We start from the raw sequence: 22,031 nt of genomic DNA, 5'->3' as shown, positions 1-22,031 counted from the left end.
TGAATTCAAAGACTGTGATGATTAAGATATATTATAACAGAATAAGGCTCTTAAAAAATTAAAAAGTCTCCTATAATGCAATGGGTCTTTTTTTCTTCAAATTGCTTATAAAACTCATTCATATCCACCTGAGCCCACCTGCCTGTCACCTGCACACGCCCTCTTTTATTTTGAGACGCAGACGTCTGCTTATTGGGTCGTTGTGCTTTTGTTTGTTCCTCCAGAGGACGGACTGAATTCTCCTCCCCATACTGGACACTGCAATTCAAAATAATAGCAACAACCCTGCAAGTAATGGGCCAGAATACCCACTTGATACCCACTAAAGGAGGGTTTAGATCACTAGCTGTCGGTTACCTTTCGAGAAACATCTGTTTCACATGAGCCCCTTTAAAGTGCATACATCTGTAAATAATAAGCCTGTGTGTGCACATAATTTAATGAATTAGGACATAAAAAGGAATTGAACAGTAGGGGCACAGCAATTAGAGTAAATGCCCATTTTGTTAAAAATGTATTGTTTCCAGCTTTCACTTGGAAACCCTTTTATTATACTGCGGGTTCTGGGGCTTCCAACCTTCCTCATTCCCCCTCGCTGCAAAGAACATGGAAGTTTACTTTGCAGAGTTGGCAGAAGGAAGGAAACCCACGTCACACAAAGCTGAGAGGGGGACTTCAACCCGCTTTCTCCTACTCCACGGATCTGGGCGCCTGAACTGCTCTGTGTCTGGGGATTCTCATCTGTAAAATGGAGCAATAACAGCGCCTTTCTCTTCAGGCTGCTGTGACAATGAGGTGACAGAATTCATTTTATGCACTTGGTACAATATGCAGATAATATGCACTTAATAAATATTAATTATGATGATGGCAGTTGTTTCATTTTAATAAAAATCAGTCACAACTTGAAACTATTCAGGAGGGAAAAAAACCTTGGTTCAAAACTTTTCTTTTGGGGCTTCCCTGGTGGCGCAGTGGTTGAGAATCTGTCTGCTAATGCAGGGGACACGGGTTCGAGCCCTGGTCTGGGAAGATCCCACATGCCGTGGAGCAACTAGGCCCGTGAGCCACAACTACTGAGCCTGCACGTCTGGAGCCTGTGCTCCGCAACAAGAGAGGCCGCGATAGTGAACAGGCCCACGCACCGCGATGAAGAGTGGCCCCCGCTCGCCGCAACTAGAGGAAGCCCTCGCACAGAAACGAAGACCCAACACAGCCAAAAAAAAAAAAACACAAAAAAACCCCCCAAAAAAACCGAACAACTTTCTTTTGACTGAATAGACTGGTGGTTGCCAAGGAGGGGTGGGGGAGGGAAGGATTGGGAGTTTGGGATTAGCAGATGCAAACTATTATACAGAGAATGGATAAACAACAAGGTCCTACTGTACAGCACAGGGAACTATATATTCAGTATCCTGTGATAAACCATAATGGAAAAGAATATGAAAAAGAATATATATATGGATAACTGAGTCACTCTGCTGTACACCAGAAACTAACACAACATTGTAAATCAACTATACTTCAATAAAATAAATGTTTTTAAAAAGTTTCTCTTGATTGTTAATTTGGTTCTATTTCTCTTTAATTTCTTCACCCCATTTCCAGGGATGGACCAAAAAAAAGGAAGGGAGGAGTGGCAATGTGAACGGGAAGTACCATCAGAGATTCTATTCCAAGGAATATTCCAAGGAATATCAAAGCGAGTGCCAGAAGCCCAAGGAAATACCCCGTTCTCACATTTTTCAGGCCAATTTTTCAGCTGACACGTTTGTAAGGGCTTGCCATCACGGCCAACGTGGGCCTCCCAAGTTCTAACCACTCCCTCCAGTTTACTTCAGGTGTTTTGAGTGACCCCCAAATATACAAATAAGCAAAAGCAGAGACCACTTGAGATGTTCTGAATTTCAAGTTCGTGTTCACTGAACTATACTCAGATATCTCCTGAGCACCTACTGTGCGCCTGGCACGGGGTTACTAAGCAGAGCACACATATACGAGCAGAAGCTGCTCCGGGGAGAGAAAGCGTGGCATTTTCTAGAACACACACTGAGGCTTCCACAGAGTATGGTCTGTTCCTCTCTGCCTCCCTGCAGTTTAAAATGTTTAAGTAGAGTTGAAAGTAGCTGGAAAAGGTTGGAAGATACTCTATATCCATTTGAAAACCATGCAGGTGTGGAGCACAGGACTAGAATTTGTATTCTCCCACAATAGGACTGCTGCAAGAAACAGACCTCACGTCCAGCCCACTGGGATTCTGGGAAAATCCTGGTTGAGCTCTGCAAAATAAGTGTTAGCAAAATAAGTGCTAAGTATTTGGCAAGCCCCAGGAAAAAGGGTTCCACCCAGAAGGAAAACAAGTTAAACAATGACTGAAATCACTACCCTCCAGTATTCTGTTTACATTCTCCTGCAGTCTATTTACCGTCCACATAAAGAGATAATTAGAGCTCCTGAACAGCAGTAGGAGAGAATAATAGAGGCTAAAGGAAAAGGGAAATAAAGAGAATGCACAAATATTGAAAAAATATTAATAGCTGGGTATATAGAGCTGTGTTGTTCAATGCAGTAGTCACTAGCCACATGTGGCTATTGAAAGTTAAATGAACTAGAATTAAATACCAAAAAAAATTCAGTTCCTCAGACATACTGGCCACATTTCAGGTGCTCAGTAGCTCCACATGACCAGCCATCACTGTACTGGACAACACAGAATTACAGATGGTTCCCGTCCTTGCAGAAAGTTCTACAGCAGAGTGCCGGTATCTGGGACCTTAAGGGGTGGTGTGCCTGAACACCTATATCCATTGACTCAGCCATGACTAACCGAGTGCTGACCAGGTATTTACTAGCTGTACTAATACCATACGACCATATTGGGAAGACAGAGGTAAAGGACACCGTATCTGACCTCAAAAGACTTCCCAGGTTAGTAAGGGAACCCAGTGAATAAAACAAAATGAAACAACACACACTAAAAAGGAGAAATGAGAAGAAACACGGAAAACAAACCTGGTAACTTTAATGGTCAATATGGTAGTAAGTATCCAAGGGTTCCCTGTAAAGTTCTTTCAACTTTCCTGCATTTAAAATTTTTTTCACAGTAAAGTATTGGGGGAAAATTATTTACTGAGTATTAGGTCTCAGGTACTTTAAAGAAACTCTCTTATTTAAGTCTATGGTAAGCTTGCAAGGTAAGCGTTATGGACCAATGGTACAGATGAAAACCACTGAGGCAACAGCAAAGGCAGTGCATGAGGAGTGCCAGCTCCATTGTACCATGCTATACACATAGGAACGCATGGAGCTTCCACCTAGAACCCACTACATGACCCGTAGACAGTCACTTCAGTTAGCCCATCTGTCTCCTCAAAATCCATAATTCAACAACTAGATTTCAAACAAAAGAAACAGGTAGAACACGGTATGTAAAAATCCCAAGTACAGAACAATATATTGCACTTAAAATAGCAGTCACCCCTTCGTATCTTTGGGGCATTGGTTTCAGGATCCGCATGGACAACAAAATCTCTGGATGCTCAAGCCCCTTATATAAAATAGCGTATTATTTGCATATAACCTACACATCCACCATATACGTTAAATCATCTCTAGATGACTTACAATGCCTAATACAATGTAGGCGCTATGTAAGTAGTTGCAAATACTATGTAAATACTGTGTAAATAGTTGCCAGCTGTGCAGCAAATTCAAGTTTTGCTTTTTGGAACTTTCTGGAATTTTTTTTTTTTTCCTGAATATTTTCCATCTGAGATTGGTCAAATCCGCAGATGTGGAACCTGCGGATATGAAGAGCAAACTGTGTCTGAAACCACTGAACTGAGAGCATTATGTGAGAGGCTAGACATCATCATCTTGATCCACGTAAACTTCATTAAACAGTCAGTTTTCATAGGTTTGGGACCCTCTAAACAAACTACGTGGCGAATACCAAAATATCAATTTTTCAGTGTCTCCTGGAAACTTTCTTTTTTTTTTTTTTCTTCCTGTTTTTCCAGTAATGGAAGACGCAATAGTGCTGGCTGACTAGGAGGTACCACCACTGGTGCCCATCTCCAGACGAGAGTTCTGAGTGAACCAGGAGAACAAGAAAACCTTCTTTCTCGTCTCTCACCTCCCTGCAATTCCTCAGCAAACACAAGACTGATCCCAACCCCGCCTCCTATGAGCCGTAGAGGGACCAGGCCAGCGCAGACACGAACAACAAACAGGATGGAAAACAAAAGAGTAAACAGCCTCCTGGTTTCTTCCACAATTTAAAAGGCTTCTATGAGAGAAATAATGTCATCCGAGGAAATTCTGCAGGACAGTTCTTCACCTCTCTCTCTCTTTTCCACCTTTTCCCAAAACCAAAGCACTCCATGGTCCCTTCTTGGTATTACTGGGGCATAGATATCTTCCAGAAAGTCTTCACTCGGCTGTCAGGTGACAGGGTCAAACTCACCTTCTCTGAGCCTCAAGGTCCTCTGCCGTAAAAAGAGGCAAATCGTACCTGCCTCACAGGATTGCTTGTGATGATGATGTAGGTACAGTCATTAGAGTAGAATCTTGTTAAAAATTTAACCAGCCCAGAAAGCAAACTAAACACCCCACCACAGCTCTTTAAGTTGGTCTCTATTATCAGAAGACAATCATTTCTTTCGTGTTCTAGGGCATGGCTGTGATGACTGCCGTGTGGACCGAAGACGGCTGCATGTTTTTGGTCCCTCCCCATGGACAGGTCGCCGTACTGAAGGCGAGCTGGCCCACGCCGCTCCCCCGACAGCAGGTGGTGACGGTGACCGCATGCCAGCTCTGCCCCAGCCTTTCCGAGGCCTGGGAGCCTCCGCGCCGCCCCCCCCACCTCCTTGGAATATTGCCACCACGCAGAGAGAAGCACAAGGCACATGCAGCTACCTCGGGTGACAGCCCGGCTGAGCTCTCTGCCACCAACCAACATGCACTGCCAGCCCTGGGTGCCAGCAGTGACAGACTTCCCGCCCAGTTTAGCCCTGGGGGCTGCAGCCTCATCTGACATCACGTGGAGCAGATCTGCCCAGCTGAACCCAGTCCAACCACAAAACAATGAGATAATAAATTGTTAGGCCACGAAGTTTGGGGGCAGTTCGTTACACAGCAAGATGTCACAAAAACAATCATAAAGAAAGAAGTGATACAACAGCCAAGACGTGGAAGCAACCTAAATGTCCATCAACAAACAAATGGATAAAGAAGATGTGGTACCTATGTACACAATGGAATATTACTCAGCCATAAAAAAGAAATAATGCAGCAACATGGATGGACCTAGAGATTATCATACTAAGTGAAGTTAAGTCAGAAAGAGAAAGACAAATACCATACGATATCACTCGTATGTGGAATCTAAGTTTTAAAAAATAACATAAATGAACTTATTTACAAATCAGAAACAGACTCACAGATTTCAAAAACAAACTTATGGTTACCAAAGGGAAAACGTGGCGGGGAGGGATAAATTAGGAGCTTGGGATTAACATATGCACACTACTATATAAAATAGGTAACCAGCAAGGACCTACTGTATAGCACACAGAACTCTATTCAATATTCTGTGATAACCTATATGGGAAAAGAATCTGAAAAAGAATGGATATGTGTATATGTATAACTGAATCACTTAGCTGTACACCTGGAACTAACACAACACTGTAAATCAACTATACTCCAATAAAATTTTTTAAGTGATTTTTTAAAAAATGTAATCTAATAGACCCAACCCCCAAAGAACATTATTTAACAGACACTCGAAACATCCATGTGAGTCTTCAAGAAGCAAGTTCAGAAGGTATGCACTTATTCCACTGCGTAGTTTAAAACCCCGCATCGTAAACTGCACTTAGAATGTACCTCTGCAGCCTACCCCCAGAAAAACTCCTTTCCTGCTCCTTATGACAAAAATGCATAACCTACGTGATCCTCCTCTTATGCACCAGCTCTGGTTCTCAGTGGGTTTTAGTTCTTTCTGTAATCAAACTCAGGTTCAAAGTCCTGAGGAGACTGTGTTTGTGTTACAGGGGGCTGTGTCACAGTGACATGTGTATACAAGCGTCTCCCGTACATTGTGAGTCCAGAGAGCAGGGACCACATGGGCTTCATCTTGGTGTGTCCGTCCCGTCCCCCCTCTCCCGCCAACCCCTGAACACATCAGGGAGCCTGGCACACGGCAGACATCCAAGAGCCATTTGTTGAACAGGACTCTGCAAGATGGAATCCATCAGTGAGTAATCGAAATGTACTGGCCCCTGACAGCATCTCTGGGCAAAGTGTACCGTGACCACCTGGAAGGTGACAACGTTCAGGTGTAAAAGCCAACTATTTGTTCCACATGGATGCCACTGCATCAGGACCACAGTGCTGTCCCACTGTGACAAAGAGGAAGGATGGTCCCCCCGGGTGATGAGCCACAGTCAGAGGAACCATTTCACAGAGGAAAGAGATGCCAACTCGACAAACACGGTCGCTGTTAGTGAAGGCATGCAAGCCGCAGTGTCACACTGAAACCAGAGAAGCTCTGCTCGGGGACCTCTGTGTGTTTTCAGGGCAGAGCAGAATCCTCGTTTACATTAGCTATTATATTACAAATCCTGCAGCGTCCCATGTCATGGCTGTAGACATGGATCCCGCGTCAAGGCAGGCTATTTCTCAGTCCGTGGGCAGCGCGAGGACCACAGATGGAGAGATGCTCGCAGGGTAATGCACGTGCGTGAGCGGGCAGAGAGGCTGCCGTAAAACTCTCGGAGTGACAGCTCCACAGCCTCTGGGCTGAGGGCAAGGAACTCACTACCCCTACCTCTCTAGAGCGCTCTCCTTGTACAGGTGGCGGGATAACCTCTGTAAGCCCATTTAGGCCTTGTGCCGCTAGAAACCCAGCACGGGTTTCTGGAAACTCTGGCCCAGGAAGCAGAAAGACGGCCTTCATCTGCATCCTCCGACTTTCTCTGCGAATCCAAACCCGTTCATCCTGTCTCTAGTTCCTATTGTTTCCTCTGATAAGCAGGGCCCCAGTGAACAATTAAAGCTTTCAATAAATAATCTCTAAGCACATTCATTTGATTGACTGTTATTTGATACAGCAGTTAGTTTCAATGGGGCAGTTAATATTGATCACATAAAGTACTCCAGACAAACATGAAACAGTTCCAGAACTCCATGGATTATTACCCTTTATCTGCCAGTCATCCGGGTTACTTGTAATGGTCACGGAATTTAAAATCAATAATAACAATTAGTGTTCTGTACACCAAAACAGATGAATCACGTGAAATGGGTTTTCATATAAGATCAAAGGTAAAGTGTGCCTATCACGTGGGAGAAGGCTCTCTGAGTTTCCAGGACACACTTGGCAAGGTACTTTCAGGCAAGTCTTCAACACAGCCAGCAAGACAGAAAGAACGGTATTTAGGAAATGTGATCCTAAAAACGCATGTGAAACCCCTGACTGTCTTAATCCAAAAAGATGAAGGGTAAAAGATAAAAAGTGATCAAAATGAATGCTAACAAACGTAGTAAAATTAATGGGACTGGCAATTTACTTCCTCTGAGATACGCTTCTAGCTACCTTTTCCCGCTTCCGATTCACAGGCATTAATCGTGATTTTTTGTAATAAAATGGCAACAACAGTATTTTAGCTCCACAGCACCACTACTGTAATGTCTGGATAATCAAAATGCAAAGCAACAGAGAAATGTTTCATCATTAAACTGTAACCATCGCACTATGTGAAATCATCCATCCCAAAGACTTGTTTTTCATCTATTATTTGTTATTTATCTGATGTAAATATAAAAAGGACTAATTAAAATGTATGCCTTTTTACACAGCTTCTTGTCATTAAAGCCAATGAAAGCATTCTGAGGACCATAATGAAATAATTATGTTTGCCTTTAATAATTCTCTTCAACAACACATGGCAGTACTGAGCTAAATTAAAACATCAGGAACTAAATTTCGCTTGCCTCCATTTCCATTTTAGTTAATTATACCCCCAAGGTTTCCAATAGGCCAGACCCTAAAAAATCTTTTGAAGCTGAAACAGCCTTCAGATCATCAGCCTTTTTATAATCATGAACTCTGATGATAAGACAAAGGTACCGTAGCCCCCAAAGCTTTAATATTTTTGAGAAGAGGTATTTATTACTGAGGTCTTCGTTTGCTCTGAAAATTAGGGAAGTATTAGGATAAATGTGATCCAAAGCTTCGTTTTCAGGTTAGCTGATACACTCATCTTATCTGGTCTTATCTGCATCATTTCTACCACAGTATTTTGAATATAGCTTTTTTTTTTCCTGATTTGATAACATTTAATCAGTGGCGAACAGTAATTGATCAATATCAACAGCAAAAACAAACATTTCACTATATCTGAGTCGAATCAGGAGAATAACTCCTTATTCAATACTCAAACTTAAAAAAAACAAAACAAAGAGCAATCTTTAAGAGTAGACTGTGAAGCCATGAACTTGAAAAAATAAAATAGGACCCTTTCATTAGAATTTCTTCTCCAGACCTCACATTGGTGACACTTGTAAAAGCAAGAAATAGTAAAAAAAATTTTTTTAAACCTGAGTTTAAGAGAAAAGGAAGAAGGAAAGAGGAAAGGAAAAACTGCCAGGCGGTTTCAGGGCTGGTGGCAAATGCAGTGGCTTTCACCTGCTGTCAGATGATGCCAATGGGGTGGGAACGCGGTGTTTAGAAAAGTAAACAGGAGTCCCAGGGATTAACTCTGACAATGTGAATTCCGCCCATCTGGTTCTGTGTGGAGAGTCAGCAGGGTTCACGGGGGATGATATTTGACTGCCGGATAGGCTGTCTTCTGAGACATCAGAGGGAAACTGTTGACGGCTGCGAAACAAAGATCTAGTACATGACAACCTAAAATTGCAATTATAATCCCAGAATCCGCTTTTATTAAAACCACACCCAAGTCAGTCTTTGTTCCGCTTAGAGAAATTTCCTTTCGGGAATGAGGGACATTGTCACCCACGATCAGCCTTGTTAAAATCAGCTCCCCCCCGCCCCGTCCCAGTTCGCTTCATCAGCTGCCCGGGAGCCTGTGCTCTGAGAGAGGAAACGCTCAGCAAGGCTGGGTCACCTCCTGACGTCAGTTCCTGTTATCCTGCCTTATCGTGCTGGGGACCAGGAGTCTTATCTTACTGAATGGCCCCCCTTTCAGCTCCCCATCCTGCAAGGCCAGAGAAAAAAGCAAGTCAGCGGTTCCACTGCCTGTCTGAATTCCCATCTAAGAAGCTCTGAAAGCTCCAGATAAATAATAGAATACTTGCAGGCTCACCCTCTACGGCTGCCTAGGCGGAGAGAACTTTTGCAACTTTATTTTTTATTCATCAGAAGGGGTTTAGGGGCTGGGATGGGACGGGAATCATGCCTCTTAGTGATGAAGCAAGGAGGCGGGAAGGAAAAGAGGCGCATTCAGGGCGACATATTGAGTGATTAGATTGTGTTATTAGATCTTACAGATGGGCAGGTTATCTCATCTCCTATTTAACAAGAGGTGCTTGGGCCAAGCCACTTACAGACAGGATACTGATAAATCTGAAACTGGAGTTAACGCTCCTCTCTCCACCACCTCCAACTCCAACTTTTTACGAAGAAGCTGGCCAAGAACTGATACAGATTTGTTCATAGTGATTCAAAGTATAATTCCACCCCTCCCCCACTCCCAATACACACACACACACACACACACACACACACACACACGCTGGCATCAGAGTCACGGTCATAATACTTAAATCTATATTGCAAGGGACGCCTTCTATTTACAGATCTACATTTTGCCACAAAAGGAATTCGTGTTCAGAAGAATGACCCAGAAGCACAAGGCGATCTTCAGTCATAACAGAAAAAGTAAGCTGTGAGTGCTCCGGTTATACTGACCATCAAGTCCAAACAAAGGCTTTCTGTGCCACTCCTGGGTGCAAGGGGCAACCCTAGGAGATGTCATAATATTGAAATATCTGGCCTATTTAAATGGCTTATGTGGGAGTTGTGGCAGTATATTTGAAAGTGGGTTATTCTAGAAAATCTGAGATGTATGATTGCCATAACTGCCCTGTAACTTGAAAGGCAAGATTCTACATTAGTATCTTTTAGAAAGGTTTTTAGCCCAGATTTTTCTGATTAACCTTCATCAAAAAACTCCCATTTCTGAAATAATCTAGTTAATTGATAGTTAACTGAATTTATATTAGAACATTTAAAGTATAAAAATGTCATTTAGGGAGAAATTTATTGGCCCTTACATGTAACTCAAACTCTATAGAAGATTCTTTTTAAGATGTTCTAAAATGAACAGTGCATTCACTGTTTCGTAAGTCCTATTCGACTCGAAGAGTTTTCTATTTTGCAACTTGGTTTTACATCTTCATCTTCCTCGCAGAGAGAACTTTCTAGTTAAAAAATTCCCAGCCTTTAAAAAATTTTTTTTCGATTTTAAAGATTCTAAATTCCTTGACAGCAGAATTTATAATCTTCATCATTTATCACGTATTTCCCTTCTGAGATTATCTATGCATTACATTTCACAAGAATGTAGAAAGGAGAAAACGGTAAGGTTTTCTTTCTTTTTTTAGCCATCTCTGGGGCTTAACATGTTGAAGGGAAATTATAAGCACCTGATATCCAGAAGAACTTTCTTTTGTGCTTTAAAGCAAAGTTCGTGACAATACCGACTGGTTATATACGGTCAGAGCCAGGCTTCCAAAAATGAGAAGAAAACTTCTGGTTCAGGTCAGCGAACCTATCAGAAATTGCGCTGCTGGTCATTTATCTACTATGAGAAGAAAGGCCTAGTTCCGATGCGAGGGCTTTGCATTTGGGCTGGGAAATCAAATGCTACCAAGAGTTTCCACATCCATTCCACAGCCTAAGCTTAAGGGACACATGACTACCTCTCCTAGCATTCTGATCTATTTTTTTGGGAGTCTATCCTTTTCTGGTGATAACATTTAAACTTCTGCATTTTTTCTTGTAAGTTGCACATCAGTGCTTCCCTACCCAAAGTGTCGAGTTACCTGGATACTGAAAAAATTTTAGTAATTCTTTTTTCCTATGGGGAAGGAAAACTTTGTGAATCTTCCACTTGTTTTCAAACGGCCCTATCCTGCACTCCCTGAGATTTAAGTAGAATTCCCTTTTCTTTTCTTCTTTCTGATGGTGTTAGTTACCACTGTCATGTGGCCAAGAAGCAGAAAATTATGTCCTACTTTAGAAAAACAATTGAGCCTTTTCACTGAAATATTTATTCAAAACCCCATTCAGTTCATACGGTGGCTGTCAGCCTTTATTTAGTCTCTCTTTCAGAGGGTATCTTTGATTTTGCCACTTTGACCCCAATTTATATCTCACTAGGAGAGGATTTAGATACTGTTTAATACTTAAAATTCAGGTCCCAGCGCTTAGGAAAGGAGACGTCTTTCCTTCCTAAATCATAACATCGATACTGTTTGTTTTTAAAAACAGATTATTTCTCCTCGTTAGAAAAGAAAATCTGTTTTTCCTTTTTTCTTTTGATGTGTTATGAGCAGGGAGAAGACAGGGGAAAGGGCCAAGAAGTTGTCACACTCATGATTTCACCGAAAGCAACTACTATATTTAGACCACAAATATTAGGCTTTATCTTATGCCCACTGAGCAATTAATGCTGAAAACATCTGGAGCAGCCTAAACCCAAGGTAATCCACGAGGCACCTGAACAGAGACTTAGTGACTCTGACACCTCCAGGGGCCGTCTTAAATCATATTATTTACACCATGTTCCCTTAGTAACTCGCTACTCCTGACTTCGCATTTTTAGAGGCAATTCACAGGCCCTACTCCAACCGACAGCTGGTTGGCATATCATTTTTCTGCCTTAAAATTAAAAGGGAAAATAAAGAGAATATTCTAACACCTTTCAAAGAATGCTTCTGGTGTGTTGTACATTCAAAGGGTTTACTCCAATTCCTACACACACACACAGACACACACACACCATAAAAAAATAAGTAGGATCTCAAAGCAGAAAATAGTTTTGGTTAGAATTTAGTACTATTTTTTCCCTTCTGGCCCACTGCTTCCTCTGTGTTAAGAGCACAAACAGATCTGCTTCTTGTCAAAACAGTCATTGAGTAAAATGGAAAAGGTTGCGGTTTTTATGTTTATACTTATACAAACAGGGCCCTAATATGCTTTAACTTCAAAAGCCCTAACTGGCTGTGCCACCCTGAGCCAAACACCGCGTGGCAGAGCTGTGTCAGAACTTTTATTTATGCTTAAAAACTTAAACCACTTGAACAGCTAAACTGACCTGTCCTAAAGCGGTTTGTGCGACTCTGCAGGGGCCTAAGCGATATTTACACTCCGTTCATTTAACCTGGAGTCCGGGGGTGGGATCCAAACCCTCGTGAAATTGACCACAGTGAGGACTAATTGCCCTGCTTACAAAAATAAGACACTGAAATTTCTGAAATCCCTTTGTCATTTGCCTTTATTTACTTTGTCTAATGCAAGCTTCTTTGATTAGCTGAACTTTGCTGTTATCAACACTTCTTGCTTATCGGCTGGCCCTAGGTGAATGACACATTCACCACTAGCCTCTCCCCAGATAAGGCAAATCCCTTGTTTAACTTGTTCAAGAACAAACAAAGTTCCCCCCCAAACTCCTGCAACTTAATAGGCACTTTTGGAGAGTTAATTACAAAAGGAAGAATGTCTACTTGTAAAACCTCTACTAGGTCTAATAGCTTGATACCAGGGTCCTGAGCATTCTTTTTTCCTTTGTTAAAAAACGTTTCATTAAAACTTTCTCTCACAAGAAAAAGTTTGAGGGAGCCCTAGTTCCCTGAGATTCCAAATGAAATTGTTCGTACTGTTGTAATTGCTACAGAGAGGAGGGGGGTAGGGTCTAAAAGATCTGTTAGTGGGTTGGAAAATTATTTTGTAACAGTTTCTGTGAGGTCTCCAGAAAGAAAAATAGGCAGCAGGAAAGAAAAAGCATTTGAGGAGCAGCTGAAAATGAGGACGCCTTCTGAAAATGATATTCTTTTTACCCTGGTTATGGCTCTACGAAATACTAAGTCAGACAGCTAGACTGTTGGCATCAGATGGTTATTGACTTTTCAGCTACAAACCTGTTGATTTCCTGGACCCCTGAAGCAAGTCTTCATTCTTAAGAAAAAGTTTCAGAAGAGGGCGATTTAAATCTTGTCATTGTCCCCTCTCTCTCCTTTTTCTTCCCTCTCTTTAGATAAGCCATCATGTTATTAGGAAAACTCAATTTCTTCCAGTTAAACTCTGACCTCTTTGAAAACAAAGATTTAAAATGTCATTTTCAGGCTAATGCTCCAATGAATTGTCAAATAAAGTACTAAAAACATTTTGATAGATAGCTGAGCCATTTATCTAAATCACTGTCAGGGCAGCGATGCGTCCAGCAGGCTCCCACTACAGCCACCCGAAGGTGGGATTTTCTGGGACTGCTGGTCATTTCTCAAGCCTGCAGCCAGGCTACTGTTGACCAGTGCGTGCCTCGGCACCCTCTCAGAATCAGATAACCAAATAGTCAATATTTTTTTAAAAAACTGGGCTACCCCACTTATGTTTCCTTTCCTTTAACCGACGTCCAGGTTCCCGGCTGAATTGCAAGATATGGAAATAATGGATGGCTCAGCCCAAGGGGTGTTCATTGCCAGTAGTTTTCTAGCAAAACAGCAACTTCTTAGAGCAACAAAGTGACTCGGAAAGGTGGCAGCAGGGTCAATGCTAAGAAATATTGCCTTTCCTCCGCAAGGAAAACATTGGCGGCGGCGGCAGCTTTAACTGGTGGTTTATGAACTTCAGGCGCAGCAGCAACCTTAATTAGGCTAAATTCCTTGCAAGGAAGATGTCATATTTTAATTACTTTGGACTGTTGAAACACACAAGGGGGGGATATACATATAACTAGTAGCTAATCCAAAGAACAGCAAAGTTAAATTCCCCTCTGCATATATCTTAGTAAAAACTGTACAAACGTTGTCAAATTGCCTCACTTGAAGAATGTTTCAAAGTCCTGTGGTCACTCTACTTTTTCCCCCCTCCACGCACATTTTCTAAAACTGTTTTCAAGGGACTGTAGGGTCGGTAAGGAGAGAAGCAGGGGTCGGCAGGGGTTGTTTGGGAAGAAAACATCTAACAGGAAATTTTCAGCAGAGGGAATCAATATGCACACCAGCATAGCACACCCTTTCAGCATTAAATCATTAAATCCTTTGTCTGGCTACCAGTGCAATTTGTTTCCAATGTCTTCATTGCATGCAAGCGAGACAATTCATATTTTTTTCTTGGTAGAAGAAGGGAAAAAATAAACCTACATTGCGCAGTGTGCCGATGCTGCCATTCGGTTTGGGTCAATCCACTGAAGCATGCTTTGAGAGCTTTCTCCTGGAGCATGCAGGAAGACGGGCTCGCAGTGTAGAAATCCAGGATTTGCCCAGGACTCACTGACAGGACATCCATACAGTCAAACATGATCTCCCCTGCACCGAATGTCTGCAAAAGTGCTTATCCTCTAGGTGTGGAGGCAAATGGCATAGAAAAGTCCACCCAACTCCATCAAACTCTGCCCCCTTTTTGGCACGTAGGCTGTTGGTCTTTTTCCCAGCCTCGAATCATGAATTATGACAGACAAGCCAGCTAAAAGCCTGTAATTGATCCAAATGATCATTTACCATTTTCCAGGCTTGCTCGGCCAATCCAGCCGGGGCGGGGGGTTCCCAGAAAGAGCCCAAGTTCTCCTTCTAGGCAGACGCCTGCAAAAAGCCTTCGGAATGCGGTGCGGATCCTACCCGGACGGTGCCCAGACCAGCCCTGCCCGGCTCGCGCGCGTCCTCGGCATCCCCGTCCTCAGGCGGCTCACGCGGGGACTCTGGTCCCCCCTTTGGCAAAGAATAGACCCTCCTGCCTCTGAACAGCTCACTTCCTACTACTTCTGTCACACAGAATGAAAGATTGAATTGCCTAATATATGCGAGTGAACTTTCGGTGAACCCTTCCCGGGCTGCTAACCTTCAAATGACCCAGCGAGTCTGACATCACCAGCTCCCAGGATTCTCACAGAGCCGAGCACTCCCAGCAGCCCCGCCGCGCGGGCGGCCCGCGGCCCGGGCGCGCGCACCTCCCGCCCCGCGTCTCCGCTCCGAGCGCGCGGGGCCCGGGGCGCCCGGAGCCACAGGGAGGAGGAGCGCGCGCGGTCCGGAGCCGCCGGGAGGAGCGCGCGGGGCCGGGACGCCGCTCGCCAGCTCCCGCCCTTTGCGCCCCAGTTCGCGGGGCTTCGCTCGGCCGCGCGCCCCCCTCGCCCGCCCCCGGCCCAGCCTTTACATTCCTCCGTGCGCCTGTCTGTTAAATGCCTTGTAACGTGTGTGTTTTTCCACTCCTGCAAAAGCACAGCAAGCCCTAAACCGGAGCACGGAGAAGAGCCGCCCCTGGGGAAGCCTGGGGTCCAGAAACTTTCCATTTGATAGTCTTTTTCTGTCTGTCCCTCTTGCAGGCCGAAGGGACTGCGTTGGCTCGGGAGTAAAAAAAAAAAAAAAAAAAAAAAAAAAAATCCAGCTTTCTGGATTCATCCTACTTCTTAAAATTCTCCCAAGTCTACACGCAGCCTACGAAGGAGTCGAGAATTATCGGTAGTTCCTCCTGCCCCAGACACATCACACAGATATGCAGGACCTCATAATATAACACAGTGGTCAACAGTGTGGATGTGGAAGTCAAACTGAACTAGATTCCAACCCACTGAGCAGCTATGGGATCTGGGACAAGTACCTAACCTTCCCGAGCCTCAGCTTCCTCATCTGAAAAATGGGAGCATGCTACTGGCCACCTCAACGGATTGCTGTGAGAACAAAAAGAAACAGTGCTTGCATGGCACTCAGCACACACCCTAGACCAGTTAGCTGTGACTCATCCTCTTATTTTTAACTGGGGAAACAGAAGCCCAGGGAGGCTGAGAGCTGCTTGAGGTCCCACAGCTCAAAATCATGGCTAGAACCCAGCTCCCTGGAATCCCAGCCCAACGTGGAAATAACTTTTCTGTTGCGGGCGAGCGCAGATGAGTCCTCTCATCACATCCCCACCCCACCCCACCCCCACATAACACACACAGATTTTGAGAACTGGTTAAGTGTGAAAGTTCTGTATTTCCAAGGGCCACTTTTCACCCATACTAGCCCCTGCTCAAACTTGGCTATTTATTAGAAGACAGTAATTTTAAGGAAAAGGGACTAATTTTTGTACCTCTCACACTGAAGCTTTTCAGCCATCCCTGAGAAGGACAGATGCAGAGTTTACAAATCAACCCAGGCAGAAAGCTGTGAACGGGAGAGCCAATCCACCCCGCAGCCATTTTGCACCACTTGCTTAAAGGATGCACCGTACATCAAAGAAAGGAAGCTCCGGGGGAGGGATTAAAACACGTTAAGTCCTCCACTGCCCCTCCACCGTTGACTAAATAATTCTCCCACAAAGCAGGGAGGGCGAGTGGGCGGGCAGGGGGGGACGGCTTCCTTGCCTCTCGCAGGGAAGCGCGCACTGCAGTCTCCTTTCTGTGAATGGGCTGGAATGTGCCCTGGCATCCAAGCCTTCTAAAAGCCTGTCGGGCACTCGCCCCGTGCTGCTCGGCTAGCAGAGTTGCTAAGTGGCACTCATGGTGTAACATGAAAAGTATGCATGGCACACACTTACCAAGTCAAAGACTCTTTCAGGAAGGTGTAGGCAAACAATTTTCAGCCCAGCAAGCTCAGTTCTTGCGATTGCAAAGTCCAGGGCAATAAAGGGGTAAGCTTTTGCTGAAACTATGTGTTTGTTATTCTCTCTCTCTCTCTCTCTTTTATATGGTCATCATTTTGTAACAGAGCTTTGTTATAAGAAATCCTTTAACTACAAAGAAAACACACATTTTAAACAAGGAGCGCAGAGGAATTTACAAAACATTTAACACTCTGTCATTAAGATAGTTGTAAAGATACACAAAGCACCACATTGTGTGCCAATTGCTGCGTGGTCCATGGGACTTATAGCTCCAAATGCTTATTTAAGGTCCTTAGAGTGCCTTGGAAACTGGGCTCGTTTTGTACAGGATCATGGAGGTGGGTGAAAAGTTCTTTGAGGAGGGAGAGGAGGGAGCTGTATTTAAAGTACAGCAGGAGGAACTAAGAGATGAGAAACATAGCACCGTGGCCAGGTGTGTGTGTATGGGTTACCCATGGCACTTACTTGCTCACTCAGCATCTTTCCAAAGGGTAGGGTGCACTGGTCATAAGGAAGTGAACATGCGGATGGGGTCCCCCAAATTCTGTTTACTCTCAGTTCTTAAGCTAGAGTTATCAGCCTCATCTAGGAAGGGAGACAACGGCTCCCAAATTTCTTTCCTCAATACTCTGTCACGGCACAAAAACAATAACAGAGAGGGTGTGCGTGTGTGTGTGTGTGTGTGTGTGTCTGTGTGTCTTTGTGTGGTAGGGGTTCAGAGATTGGTGTTTTCTTTCTTTGCACAAGAAAATTTTACATTTCTATTCACCTAGGAACACAGTTCTCTTAACTGTAGAGAAATAAACTTGAGCCTTGAAATGAAGGATCAGGGCTTAAATCCTTGTGAGTGGAACATTATGGGTGTTTTACAGTGCGACAGTATTCACTAGTCAGTTCATCATTTCTCATCATGAATCGATTACGTGGATAGCAACTATTAGGGTTATTATTTAATCCAAGTGTTAACTTACAAAGCAGCCCCCAAATTTAGCCACACGTTTATTTCTTCGTCAGTAAATCTAATTCTTATACTTCTTGAAAACTTGATTCTTCTTCTACCTTCTTCATCTTAAAAAAAGATAAGGGAAAAATACACAAATAAGCCCCAGTTCCTTAATACATATCCATGCACCACAAAGATTAATGAACAGGTAGAAGGTGAAAAACGGCCTAGTTAATTTGTGGATAATAAAGTTTAAATTATCGACACCTATTTCAAACATTAATTAAACAATTTGGAAGAACCGTTGCCCAAATATCCTCTTAGTAAGGCATAAAATAACATTCTGATATGTGTCATTGCCCCTTTTTTCTTTATGCTTGATCAATGATAAAAGGAACTCTAATAAAAGTATTTCCAACCACAAACAAACAAAAAAGCAAAAGTTTGAGCCCCAAATTCATTTTGTTTCAGAGTAACTGTGTATTTGTCAGTGTGACACAGCACATTTGACACCCATAATCATAAAACAAAAATTTATAGCCAGGGTTCAGGGTCTACATCTGTTTCTCTGGTTTCTGTACAGCAATTACCCACTGGACAATCCAGAAAGAAACACCATGAATCATGCTCTGCAGACATGTTTGAACTGGAGAGTTTGGTGAAGAAAGAGCAGGCGTCTCTGTGCACCAGCACTGCAGCCGGCCGTGTTCAAAACTGGTCACATGCCTCGTGATGTCTAAATAAAAAGATTCTCACAGGCGCTGACATCCACCCCAGGCACAAGTCAAGCAAAGTGCTGGCCACACGGAGGTGGGGTGGAGAGCGGCGGACACGGATCGTATTTTAAGAAGACACACCTGTCTCTTTCATGGTTTTGTTTTCGTTTATTTTTATTTACTTTTACTTTTTTTTTTTTTTTTTTTTTTTTTTACCGTTAGCCTCATGTAAACCCCTTTTGCCACACTTCTGCGGAAAAAGCAAACGGCAGCACTGAGGGAGCGTGGGTTTCGGCAGGGCAGCCCGGGCGGGGGTGTGCGGCCGGCACAGGGCAAGTGCTGAGCTGGTCCGGGGGCTTCTGCACCCCCTGGCTCAGCCGCTTCCCGCGCTGGGAGCTGGGGAGGTCCTCACACCCATCAACAGCAGAAAGCGCCCTGGCCTGTCCGTCTGAACACCAGCTCCTGGGCCGGGACTGGCGGTGTCCGTGATTCTCAGGCCCACAGGCAGCAAGCTGCATCCCAGACGTGAGCCCGCATCCCCACAGACGCCGGGTCTTCTCAGAGCCCAGGAAACATGTGTTCTTCCTCAGAAACGTCTCTCCACCTCCAGGGCTGGCCGCTGCATCCTTCCTTCCCTTGGCTCCTTCTTCTGTAGCTTCCTGCTTTTCCCAGTTTCCTGGACGAAGTCTTCCCACCCGTTACTTGCGGACAATGTCCCCAGGACGGGGCCACCGCCCCCCTCCCTTTCCAGACCCGAGTGGCCTCCTGGGCGCTTCCCCGCGTTTGCTGTGCATGGCTCCTGCCCCCGGGTTCCTGCCGGTCCCACCTGGAGACCAAACTCCTGCCTCCCCCGACCCCCCCCCCCCCGAGCCCCGCAGTGCCAGCAACGGGCTCCAGCGGGTCCTCAGCCCCCCGGCCACCCCTGCTGGCACCGGCTCGTGTGCGGGAGCCGGGGAGGCCTACCTGTGGCTATTTCCTCTTGTTTATTTTTTCCCCGTTTTAATTTAGATTTTTTAAAAAGTAGTGCATGTTCATAAACACTCAGAGTCCAGGAGATTAAAAAGTGAAAAAGTAATGTGTAAACTCTCCATGTGTTCACTCCTCAAATGCCGAGCCCTGTGCCAGGTGCCGGGCATATATCCCTGTATCTTCTGGGGGGATTGTTTGTTGCTTTTATACAAATGTAATCAAATAATGCATACTGTTCTGCGACATTTTTCTATTTAGTAATAAATAGTACATACAGAACTATCTCATTAAAAAACAACAATAAATAGCTCAATTAAAAAAAAAAAACAGGATAGTGGAGAAAGATGGCGGAAGAGTAAGACGCGGAGATCACCTTCCTCCCCACAGATAAATCAGAAATACATCTACACGTGGAACTGCTCCTACAGAACACCCACTGAACGCTGGCAGAAGACCTCAGACCTCCCAAAAGGCAAGAAACTCCCCACGTACCTGGGTAGGGCTAAAGAAAAAAGAAAAAACAGAGACAAAAGAATAGGGACGGGGCCTGCACCAGTGGGAGGGAGCCGTGAAGGAGGAAAGGTGTCCACACACTAGGAAGCCCCTTCGCGGGTGGAGACTGCGGGTGGCGGAGGGGGGGAGCTGCAGAGCCACGGAGGAGAGCACAGCCACAGGGGTGCGGAGGGCAAAGCGGAGAGATTCCCGCACAGAGGATCGGTGCCGAGCAGCACTCACCAGCCCGAGAGGCTTGTCTGTTCACCCGCCGGGGCGGGCGGGGGCTGGGATCTGAGCCTCGGGCTTCGGTCGGATCGCAGGGAGAGGACTGGGGTTGGTGGCGTGAACACAGCCTGAAGGGGGCTAGTGTGCCACAGCTAGCCGGGAGGGAGTCTGGGAAAAAGTCTGGACCTGCTTAAGAGGCAAGAGACTTTGTCTCCCCTCTTTGTTTCCTGGTGCGCAAGGAGAGGGGATTAAGAGGGCCGCTTAAAGGAGCTCCAGGGACGGGTGCGAGCCGCGGCTATCAGCGTGGACCCCAGAGACGGGCATGAGACGCTAAGGCTGCTGCTGCCGCCACCAAGAAGCCTGTGTGCAAGCACAGGTCACTCTCCACACCACCCCTCCCGGGAGCCTGTGCAGCCCGCCACGGCCAGGCTCCCGTGATCCAGGGACAACTTCCCCGGGAGAACACATGGCACACCTCAGGCTGTTGCAACGTCACGCTGGCCTCTGCCGCTGCAGGCTCGCCCCGCATCCGTACCCCTCCCTCCGCCCCCCCCCGCCCGAGTGAGCCAGAGCCCCCGAATCAGCTGCTCCTTTAACCCCGTCCTGCGTGAGCGAAGAACAGACGCCCTCAGGCGACCTACACGCAGAGGCGGGGCCAAATCCAAAGCTGAACCCCGGGAGCTGTGTGAACAAAGAAGAGAAAGGGAAATCTCTCCCAGCAGCTTCAGGAGCAGTGGATTAAATCCTCACAATCAACTTGATGTACCTGCATCTGTGGAATACCTGAATAGACAACGACTCATCCCGAATTGAGGAGGTGGACTTTGGGAGCAAAGATATATTATTTCCCCCTTTTTCTCTTATTGCGAGTGTGTATGTGTATGCTTCTGTGTGTGATTTTGTCTGTACAGCTTTGCTTTCACCATTTGTCCTATGGTTCTGTCCCTCTGGTTTTTTTTTTTTAACTTAAAAAATTTTTTTCTTAATAATTATTTTTTATTTTAATAACTTTATTTTATTCTCTTTCTTTCTTTCTTTCTATTTTTTCTCTCTTTTATTCTGAGCCGTGTGGATGAAAGGCTCTTGGTGCTCCAGCCAGGCATCAGGGCTGTGCCTCTGAGGTGGGAGAACCAACTTCAGGACACTGGTCCACAAGAGACCTCCCAGCTCCACGTAATATCAAACGGCGAAAATCTACCAGAGATCTCCATCTCAACATCAAGACCCAGCTTCACTCAACGACCAGCAAGCTACAGTGCTGCACAACCTATGCCAAACAACTAGCAAGACAAGAACACAGACCCATCCATTAGCAGAGAGGCTGTCTACAATCATAATAAGGCCACAGACACCCCAAAACACACCACCAGACGTGGACCTGCCCACTAGAAAGACAAGATCCAGCCTCAATCACCAGAATACAAGCACCAGTCCCCTCCACCAGGAAGCCTACACAACCCACTGAACCAACCTTACCCACTGGGGGTAGACACCAAAAACAATGGGAACTACGAACCTGCAGCCTGAGAAAAGGAGACCCCAAACACAGTAAGTTAAGCAAAATGAGAAGACAGAGAAACACACAGCAGATGAAGGAGCAAGGTAAAAACCCACCAGACCAAACAAATGAAGAGGAAATAGGCAGTCTACCTGAAAAAGAGTTCAGAATAATGATAGTAAAGATGATCCAAAATCTTGGAAATAGAATAGAGAAAATACAGGAAACGTTTAACAAGGACCTAGAAGAACTAAAGAGCAAACAAACAATGATGAACAACACAATAAATGAAATTAAAAATTCTCTAGAAGGGATCAATAGCAGAATAACTGAGGCAGAAGAACGGATAAGTGACCTGGA

At 44.9% G+C, this 22,031-nt stretch overlaps 1 protein-coding gene across 5 annotated transcripts in view; it reads right to left on the bottom strand.

The window, feature by feature from the left end:
• Positions 1-22,031, bottom strand: part of RARB (retinoic acid receptor beta) — a 787,132-nt gene that overhangs the window by 164,288 nt on the left and 600,813 nt on the right. Inside the window, exon 1 of one of the 5 annotated variants that reach the window (XM_061194752.1) lies at positions 15,086-15,168. The exons of 2 other annotated variants lie outside the window; for them this stretch is intronic. Coding sequence is in view for 1 of the 3 variants with exons in the window: in XM_061194749.1 (XP_061050732.1) it covers positions 14,392-14,548 (157 nt within the window). In the remaining 2 variants the exon portion in view is untranslated. 2 more of the 5 variants (XM_061194751.1, XM_061194749.1) reach the window with 2 other exon arrangements.

Source organism: Eubalaena glacialis, chromosome 6 (genome assembly GCF_028564815.1).
Source record: "Eubalaena glacialis isolate mEubGla1 chromosome 6, mEubGla1.1.hap2.+ XY, whole genome shotgun sequence".
Taxonomy (NCBI): Eukaryota; Metazoa; Chordata; class Mammalia; order Artiodactyla; family Balaenidae; genus Eubalaena; species Eubalaena glacialis.
Note: the sequence above shows the minus strand (reverse complement) of the source record. Positions and strands in the feature narration are given on the sequence as shown.